Source organism: Teleopsis dalmanni, chromosome 2 (assembly GCF_002237135.1).
Source record: "Teleopsis dalmanni isolate 2A chromosome 2, ASM223713v2, whole genome shotgun sequence".
Taxonomy (NCBI): domain Eukaryota; kingdom Metazoa; phylum Arthropoda; class Insecta; order Diptera; family Diopsidae; genus Teleopsis; species Teleopsis dalmanni.
The window spans coordinates 244,687,396-244,697,735 of NC_051847.1; the positions used below are offsets into that span (position 1 = coordinate 244,687,396).

At 33.2% G+C, this 10,340-nt stretch overlaps 2 protein-coding genes across 3 annotated transcripts; one reads left to right on the forward strand and one right to left on the reverse strand.

The window, feature by feature from the left end:
• Window positions 1–5: 5 nt before the first annotated feature.
• LOC119677253 (short-chain specific acyl-CoA dehydrogenase, mitochondrial-like) lies at window positions 6–809 on the forward strand (the record flags this gene model as incomplete). Its single annotated transcript, XM_038088524.1, has 1 exon — window positions 6–809. A coding segment is annotated over one exon (627 nt), but the record flags the coding sequence as incomplete, so codon positions are not given.
• Window positions 810–4,195: 3,386 nt separating this feature from the next.
• On the reverse strand, window positions 4,196–5,594 carry LOC119685825 (N-glycosylase/DNA lyase-like). 2 transcript variants are annotated; one of them, XM_038100211.1, is made up of 5 exons: window positions 5,342–5,594; window positions 4,945–5,283; window positions 4,772–4,889; window positions 4,349–4,714; window positions 4,196–4,288 (listed from the first exon to the last, which is right to left on the reverse strand). In XM_038100211.1, exons 1-5 carry the CDS (start codon window positions 5,506–5,508, stop codon window positions 4,202–4,204), a joined length of 1,077 nt encoding a protein of 358 aa, XP_037956139.1. In that variant the 5' UTR covers window positions 5,509–5,594; the 3' UTR covers window positions 4,196–4,201. The 2 variants fall into 2 exon arrangements, with proteins under 2 accessions (XP_037956139.1, XP_037956140.1); XM_038100212.1 differs by having other exon boundaries at window positions 4,199–4,288; window positions 4,345–4,714.
• Window positions 5,595–10,340: the final 4,746 nt, after the last annotated feature.

Below are 10,340 nucleotides of genomic sequence, written 5' to 3' on the forward strand. Positions count from 1 at the left end.
CGCTAAAGCATAAGGGCATTTCAGCCTTTATAGTACCAAAGAATATTAAAGGATTTTCATTAGGCAAAAAAGAAGACAAACTCGGTATACGTGCGTCGTCCACGTGCCAATTAATTTTCGAAGACTGTGTTATACCAAAAGAAAATTTATTGGGAGATCCTGGATATGGGTTTAAAATTGCTATGCAGTCGCTCGACGCTGGTCGAATAGGCGTTGCTGGACAGGCTTTAGGAATTGCTCAGGCATCTTTAGAGGTTGCATGTGAATATGCCCAGAAAAGAAATGCATTTGGAAAGCCAATATCAAAATTACAAGCAATACAGCAAAAACTAGCGGATATGGCACTTCGTGTGGAAGCAGCTCGATTGCTTACTTGGCGAGCTGCTTGGTTAAAGGATAATAAAAAATCATTTAGTAAAGAAGCGGCTATGGCTAAGTTAGCTGCATCTGAAGCAGCTACCTATTGTTCTCATCAATGTATACAAGTTTTAGGTGGTATGGGTTATGTTACAGACATGCCCGCTGAACGTCATTATCGCGATGCACGAATAACTGAAATTTATGAGGGAACATCTGAAATACAAAGATTAGTTATTGCTGGTGCTGTACTAAAGGAAATGGAGACAAACTAAATTGTATGACAACACAATAAATTAATCACACTATATACACAAAACTATTGATCCTTACATTTTTGATATGTTCGTTTTTATATAATAAATATTATGAATGCATATAAAATTATGTGTAATTGCTTATTAAATGCTCAGGGTTACCGTAGAATCTATAGAATTCTCAAATAAATAATTAAAATATTTTCGTGTGTTATTCACTAAAAAATGTTTGATGGAGCAAATTGCTTTCGTAAGGTTTCATCAAATAATGGAATCACTTCTTTGATTTGTAGCTGCATTAAATCAACGAAAATAGATGAAATTAAGAGAACTCTATAAAACTTAGTTAAATTTATTATAACCAAGAATACAAATATAGATATATATTTTTTCTACTGAATGTTTATTAAATTTAGTAGATCATAGTTTAATTCATTCATTGTGCCTTATAAAAATTTATGTCTTCTCCACTGGTAGGACTGTGTTGAGGTAGATAACGCTCGTATGTTGAAATGTTTTCGTCCTTTTAACATGATTGTTTAAAATGGTGAACCATAAATGATAGAAGTGATATTATCTATATTGTTATATTTTTCATTTAAGTTTAAATTATGACATTAATAATATAATATGTGCTATAGTATTTGGTTTATATTTATATAAATTTGCCTGCGCAAATCGAGAGTAGCATATAAAAATTTCTTGAACTGCTAACCCTTTGTAAACAAATTCAAACAAATCGTTTAAAGTATGTATTGTTTCAATTTAATTTATTAAAAAATACTAATAAATTTTATCTATATTGTTAACACACTTTAAAAGAATAAGACACTGGTGAGCGTAGTGTGCAAATAAGGGCGTATTTATAGAAAAATACTATAATACACATTATTATTATTAATATATTCATTTTATAGTTTCTGCAGTTCGTTGGTGTTCAAAGTGATAATTACTAAATTAGAATTAAAAATATACAAAAAATGTACCATGAACCTATTAAATAAAAGTTTATTCTTAGCTTTTAATTTAGAACAATATTTTTACTTGGTATAATACAGCATATATGATATTATGTTGTTTTAAGATCCATTTTTATTGATGCGTACTAATTATTTGCGGAGCTAGACTTTAATAATAAACTCACTTAATTCCTAAACGATTCCCCACTCTGATGAGCCTATAGCGTTTCCTATGAGAAACGCGTCACTGAAACCTTATAGATTGACAGACGGTTATTAATTTCTCAAATATCTGTTGATATTGGTTAACTATAATGATACTTTCATAATAAACGTAAATACAGATGGATATTGGCAAGAATATATAATGTATAATTTGTAATATATTTATGTAAATGTATTTGATAAGGTTACATGTTATGTTAGGCCTATTTTAATCGTGTCTCTAGTGATTAGTCGTCATTAATGTCTGGAAGGTGCATGAGAGTTTCGACGCTGTCAGGGGACGTACTGTTCTTATGCATGCCGCAGTGGATGATATATTTGTCACCGCTCCCTGGCGGGATACGAGGTTGCTGTATACCTAAGAAATGGATACGTGGACTCCTCGTACTTATTTGTAATGTTGATCTTTGAATTTAAGTTTCAGCAGTGAATAATATGCCGACAATATACTGAAGGCAATATACTGTTTTTGTAGCCACAGTTGGTTATAGGCTCATGATAGTGACAGAATGCAACTTTTGATGCCCCACTTTGTTGACTCCAATTAGTAACTGAACGTCTAGACACGAAATTTTGATTCAGATGTACTGTTTTAAACTTAAATAAAAGATTATTTTATACATTGTATTTTTAATTTATTTTTTATAGTTTACTTTTATAAATATATTGCCAATGTTTCAAAGTTTTTTCTTGTTTGACAATTCATTTATTCAAAAAGCCCTTTAAAAAATTTAAACATACCTATGTATATTATTGCTTTAAATTTAATTAATATTCATATAAATCTCTCACGGTTAGCTGCTTCATCTACAGTTAAAAAGGCAGTTCAAATACTGGTATCAGCGATTTCGGAAACCATTTGTCTTATTTTTGATCAGATAATGTTTTGAAATGAGTATTATAAAAATTTTAACCAGTTACCGAGCATAGTATTTTATTTTTTTGTTTGAAATAGCAAACACTTTACAAATAATTGAATATAAGTCGCACTTCATGGGCAGTATTGCTTGATTTTCCCCGACATAAATGGTTATATAGTTAAATGGAAAAACTGCAGTAGGAGCAATCGACATGCCACATTATTTCCACCTAGTTGTGGTGAAGTATTTTCAATTTTCTGATACTTACAATACACTTAGATCCTGTTGAAGATTGTCTTAAATCTTATTTCGCTGATCAAATAACATTTAAAAAAAAAATTGATGAATTATGTTTTTTTTTTTCGAATTTAATTTTGACCTTCTTAAATTATTTTAAAACTATATTAAACTCTATCACGAACTTTATAGGAGTAACTCGGATGAGTTAGAGTAAAATTAAATATCAGAAACTAGGTGTAATAGTGCAAAACGAATACGCCATTGGTCCTAATTACCTGGAAATCGTATAATATTTAATATGCATATTTAATTAAATAAAATAATTATTAGAGAAGTTTCGAATAGTAGTAAGCTACAACAACAAAAAATATTTTTATATTATTTTAATTAATTGAATATTTGGCTGACCATACAGCTGTTTTGAGTATTGCCAAATACCCATCATCAGTAATCTTGGAAATAATTCTTGCATTTAATTATTCGTAAATAATTTTTTTGACTCTGCAAATACCAGAATCGAAATCGTGCCCTGCCAAGTTTGAAGCGCAGAGTCAGCGCTTCTTAACCAAACATTCCTTTAATGATTTACCTAATGTAGATTATTTTTAGTTAATTTAAAAATAGAAATATGGTATTAATATATTTAATATAAAGAAATGCAATTCTTCATCTTGTTTTAGCCATGTACTGAGATTAATAGTTATAATTACAATAAGAACGATTAAGCTCGTCGTGGTTTTATTCATAATTTAAAACAGTTGGATGTGATAACTAAAAATTAACTTAAAAAAAAAGATCAAACAAAGAAAATTTAACGTTTTTTAGCTTAGGATACAAAGTGATGTTCAGTGATGAAAGATGTATTGCCATGAAGAATAATTCGTTTGTGAGAAGCGTTTTTCATACTTTCCTGCGAATCGCTGAGAAGTGTTGTTGTTGTAAACCGCCGGGACCTGCTTGTGGAGTCCCTTTGAGAGGTATTGAACGGTACTTGGTCGTCGTAGGTGACGAGTGGCATTCGACTACTAAGTTTAATTCCATTAAATCTTTTTTATTTGTATTAATATTTTCCAAATTACGAATAACTTTCTGTCGATCGTAAAAGTTGTTCGATTGAAAACAAATTTAAAAAATTTTAAAAATAACCTAAGATCTTAATTCTAAGTAGACTGATGAACAAAGACATTTTAAATATTATATATAAGTATAAAAATTAAAACTTAATTAGAAAGTTAATTAAATTTTTTTATGTATTAAACAGAATAAACAAAGTCAAATTATACAAAATTTATATGCATTTAGATTATCTATTTGCTTTTATTACTTTCGATTTAGTGAGTTTATTTCCAACTTTGACTTTAGACTGTTGTAAACTGGAGCAAAAAAGAACCTGTAGAGAAAAAGAACTTTATAATTATTTTATTTCAAAATCACAAAACTTAATACAAACTGCTTGAGCCCATCCAGCGAAAGGTCCATATATGGAACGATAATGATTTGCAATATCATTATAAATTTTTGTTGTCATTGTTTTAGACGTAGATAAATGTGGCATGTATGAGGTCTTCGCTGTCTTGAACATATGAACATCGATAGGAACTGCTTCTAAATGATTTAACGACATTAAACAAATACAATCTGCACATTTTAGACCAATTCCAGATATTTTTGATAGTTCTGAGCGTGCTTCGTAATACGGTATACTTTTTAATCCATTTAAATAATTATTACCACCATTTTCATGAATCTTTTTAACTGCTTGAGATATATATTTAGCTCTGTAACCAAATTTAGCTTCTTTTAACGTCGATTCCAACTATGAATTAAACTTTTAGCACACTTCTAATTTGTTTATAGTTTGAAAAATTAATACTTCATTTTGGTGTAGTAATAATTGGCTTAATGTAGGAAAAGTGTATTCATCTGCTCCATCAAAATGACCAATTTTCGTGCCATATTTTGTGCAAATCCAACGTACCATAGATGAAATTCTTTAATATACAAAAAGTCATTATAATCATTATAAACTAATAATGGAAAACAAACCTTCCAATATGATTGTTTTGACTGCAAATAAAGGATACTACATTTTCGAAAGGCTCTTGCTTCAGAACTCGCACTGCTGTTAACTTAGAATCCATTTTTGTAAAATGTTGATGTGCTGCTTTCCATTGTTCTATATGAAGCAACAGATCAAAGTCAATTCGTAAATATTCTCGTAACATATTTTCAAAGTAACTCTTCTGGTTGCAGATCTTTAATGGCACACTTGTTTGTAAAGGATAAGCTTTGAACTTCACTGAAGAACTGCTTTGCGTTAATATCCAAAATACTTCATATGCAACGCCTTTCCATTGTTTTTCTTGTTGTATATCTCTCCTCCAACTTTTAATATTTTTTAATATGTATTAAGATTAATAATATGTATTAAATAATTATTTACCGAAAACTTTGCCCACCGCATAACGTTAAATCTAGATTTAATTGATTTTCATCAATAAATATTTCACCATCATAGAATAATTCCATTTTAGCAACGTTTAAATCTAAAATTCTTTCCGCACATAATTTGACACAATACCCTAGGTGTCTTACACACTTTATACACATATAATTGAAGTCCGAAACCAAAGAATAAAACAAGAAATAAAAATGCAAGAATTCAGTTCATATTGCAAATGTTCAAGTCACGCCTATCTGATATAAAGTTCGATTAAAAATTGGTCACATTCACTTAAAAAAATAAAATTCTACTTTATAAGCAAATAATTAGATCTAAACTACTTTAAAGTCGTGTTACTTTTGGCAATGCTGCTCCATCCACCATCAGAAACCTTTAGACAATGTGCGAGTAAATTGATGGTATATTGAGGGTTATAGTAAATTGTGTCGATATGGCAGTGCATGTTGGTATTTATCAGAATTTCGAGTATGGCAACACGAAAATTATTATTATAAAAAACTGTTAAAAAGAAAAAGTAAGTTCCAATTGTCGCGTCTTCCGCCATTATTATTGGAAGGAGCCATAAATAAAATAATTTGTAATATTTAAATAAATAAAGTAGATAAAGTAAAGTAACTACAACAACCACTACATTGGTGAGCAAGCCGACGCTGAACACAAAAATGGCTACACAAGACCATAAATTTACCGAAAATACTACCCGAGTCACCGAAAACGCAACAAACGCTGCAATAAAGCTGCCAATGTCAACATTGATAAGAAACAACATTATCTTTGGTTTATACAGTTGGATTGCTTGTTCCAAGTCAACCACATAAAAGGCGACACTCAAAAGTTTGGCACGGTTATCGCGGGAGTGGATGCGTCGTTATTAGAACAGATTTATAACACCATACAAAATCCACCAGCAACTCAAAAGTACGAAGCTATCAAGCAAGTAATAATGAAAAACTTTGTGGATAGTGAACCAAAACGCATACAAAAACTAGTTAACCACTAACTAATTAACCACTAACAGCTTGGGGATAAAAAGCCATCTCATCTATTAAACGAATTACAACGCACTAGTGAAAACGAACAATTCTGAGAGGGTTAATGGTTACAACGTCTCCCTGTTGAAGTACAGACATGTCTAGCCACAATTCAAGTGGAATTACCCAAGATGGCAGAATTGGCAGACAATCTGAAACAATCCGTATAAATTGAACAATGCAAGGAACTTACGTCAACGTAGCTGCTCACGTCCCTACAGCAGCTCATATTCAACGTTATGCGTAAATCAAACAGCTTCAACGAGAAGTGACCAGACTAACGAAAATGATCTCGAAATTGTCGACCAAACACCGCTCAAGAACAAATCAACGTTCACGTTGAACATCAAGAAATCGGCAATGTCAAGATGATAGCGAAGAAAATAGCAGTACAAATTGTTGGTATCATAAAACATTTGGTTCAAGTACAAAGAATTGCAATCAGCCATGCGCATATTGCATAAAAAACTAAATCCGATTTCGTCCACGGCGGCAGAGGAAGTTGTAAACGAAACATCTATACGACTGTCCATCTACGACAATAAGACTAAAAAATCATTTTTAATCGACACGGGTGCAGATGTTTCACTTATTGCCGCCAAACAAAAAATTCAAATGCAAACATTAATAACTATAGAATACTCTACACAACATAAGGTTCTACGATCAAAACATTTGGTGAAATAAAGCTAACTCTAGCTCTTGGCTTACGAAGAAATTTCACATGGTAAATGGCCATGTGATCGCAGATGTAAACACTTTAATCATCGACGCTAATTTTTTAAATCATTTCGGATTAATAGTAGTCATTAAAATGAAACGATTGATTGACACATCGATAAATATTTGTTCAGCCACAAGCGTACGTAAGATAAGCGCACAAAAAATATCAACCCTGCACACATCTTGCAAAATTGCTGATCTACCAAAAAGTACATCGATATTACCAAACCAACACCGACAAATCGCCAGGTGACCAAAGTCACTCATCACATATCAACAAAAGGACCACTAATATGTGAGAGACTACGTAAATCACATCCAGACAAGTTAGCAACAGCGAAAGAAGAATTCCAAAAGTTAGTCACAACTATAATATGTCGTCCATCAAGTAGCAATTGGGCTAGCCCCTTACATATGGTAAAAAAACCAGACGGATGTTGGAGACCTTGTGGAAATTACCGTCGCTTAAATGCACTCACCATCCCAGATCGTTACCCAGTTCCTCATATTCATGATTTTACATACATGTTATATAACCAAAAAGTTTTTTCAACCATCGACCTAAATAAGGCATATCATCAGATACCAGTTGAACCGGTTGATATTCCAAAAAATGCAAACTCCGTTTGCATTATTTGAATTTACCAACATGACATTCGGAGTTTGCAATGCAGGTCAAACATTTCAACGCCACATTCACAAAGTATTACGCGATCTCGAATTCGCATTTGCCTATATTGACGACGTCATTATTGCATCAGCAAATGAAGAATATCGATTCAGAAAACATGGTTTAGTAATAAACGTATCAAAATGCGTTTTTGCTAAAAATACAGTAGATCATCTAATCAGTGAAAAGGGCATTCAACCTCTACCAGATCGAGTGAAGAACATCATCGAGTACCCGCTTCCAACAAAACAAAACAATTAAGAAGATTTGTAGCATTACTCAACTTTTATCGCAGGTTCGTACCAAACGCAGCAGACTCTCAAATTGCACTTCAACAAATAATAAAAGGAAACAAGAAGAACGACAACACACCGTTATCCTGGACCGAATCAAACAAAACAACCTTCCAAAAATGCAAAGATGAACTAATAAACTCGACACTACTTGTTCATCCTTCAAAAACTGCTACGCTTGCATTACAAGTACACGCCTCGGATAAATCACTCGGCGCAGTTCTTCATCAAGTAATAGACAGCATGCTCCAACCACTCGGTTTTTTCTCTAAACGATTAACAGACACAAAAACGCTACAGCACGAACGATCGTGAGTTGTTAGCCACATACCAGAGCATAAAATATTTTCGACATATGTTAGAAGGTCGTGAATTCGTGTTAATAACTGACCACAAGCCACTTACGTTCGCGTTCTAGTGGCTTATGTTCCGACAATGCTTCACCACGTCAAGTCCGTCAGCTTGTTTATATAGGCTAATTTACTACTAATATCGTTCACGTCACCAGACAAGACAACATTTCAGCAGATTTCCTCTCGCGGATAGATAGCATCAGCATCCCAAAAACGATTGCGATTGTATAATTGGATTGCAACGATGTCCACAACTGCAAGATATCAAAAACAATAATTCTATCGAAATCAAGCTTTTGTCCTTACCAACAATATCAGACAAATTTTATTACGATATTTCAACTGGGCGAATTCGTCCTTACATTCCACAGAAATACTGATAGCTGAAAAATTTTTTTGGTCTTCTAAAAATGCTGATATTAGAAACTGGATCCGAGAAACTGGAAACCACAACTTCTGCAGTGTGGGATATGGGGAGTGCGCAGTTTCTCTGCGTGAATTCCTACACACCCATAACTATTAAGAACTGAAGTAAAGCTTGAGTTCACGCGATCTCTTTTTTGAGTTCCGAGGATTCATTACTATTATAGGTGGGCCATGTTAACCTGGAAGTCGGACATGACCTAAGTGCTTTCCATCTGTTATTGGCAAGTTGCAGAAAATAGAGAAAGGTACTTCTTTTAATAGTTTCCAGGGAAATATAAACTGGTACCGCCAGTGACACATTTAGGGAGGTACCAGAGCGGGCTATACTGTCTTTGTAGTTCCCGACAACGACTTCCTAAGTCCAGGAACCCAGATAAGGGTGCTATCAGTCAACCGATTTAGATCGGCGATTGCTTCTCTACATGCCTTTTTTTTATTTTGTTATGAAGGATTCAAGGGCTTTAATTGCTGCCTGGCTGTCCATAAAAATAGCGTCTGTCCTCGATGTGACTTGCAATTTGCCTACAGACTTCTCTCATTGCTAAGATTTCAGCCTGAAAAACTGTAGCCTCATTAGGTAGCCTAAGAGAATTATTTATGTTTTCAGATGATACAAAGATTCTTGCTCCTGTCCCAGAGTTCATTTTAAAGCCATCTTAAGATATTGAGATATCATAGTTTGCTTCGAAATTTTTCCTTTCCATTAATTTCTTGAAGGGAATATTGTCTGAAAATTCCTTTCGAAGTCTATGCACGGATTCAGATAGTCCGATGTCATCCTATACAGACAGTTTGGAACGGTACCTAGAATATCAGGAATATCAATATCAGAACAAATCCCCCATTTTTTGCCAAACATCCTTTTGCAATAATAAAAAGCTACACATGCCTTCTTGATACGAAGATCTACATTGTGTTTCCAGTTTAACTTAGTATTCTTAGTATCCAACAGAATTCCTAGATATTTGTCTTTTTCGGACAGTTTTAATTGGCTCCCGTTTAGTGAAGGCAACCTGAAAGTCAGAATTTTGGTTTTGGTGGTAAACAGCATCATTTCAGTTTTTTTTTAGTTAATACCTAGTCCACAACCTGTGGCCCAGGTACTTATCTTGATCAAGACCCTTTCTAGAATATCGCTTATTATGTTAGGGAACATACCTGACACTAGAATAACCACGTCGTCCGCATACGCTACTGCTTTCACCCCTATCTTATCTAGAATATTAAGAATATTATCTACGACCAGCAGCCACAGTAGTGATGAAATAACCCTTCCTTGTACTGCCTAACTTTGACTGAATAGTCGTTGTTTTTAGCATAGTAACTACCAATTTTTTAACTCTTCCTCTAAACCTATTCTGGAAAGCGAGTCATGGATAGCTTTATTGGTTACATTGTTAAAAGCCCCCTCAATATCTAAAAAAGTTACCAACGAGTAAATGAATCGATTTTTCCACAGTACGAATGATCTCATGTAGAGTT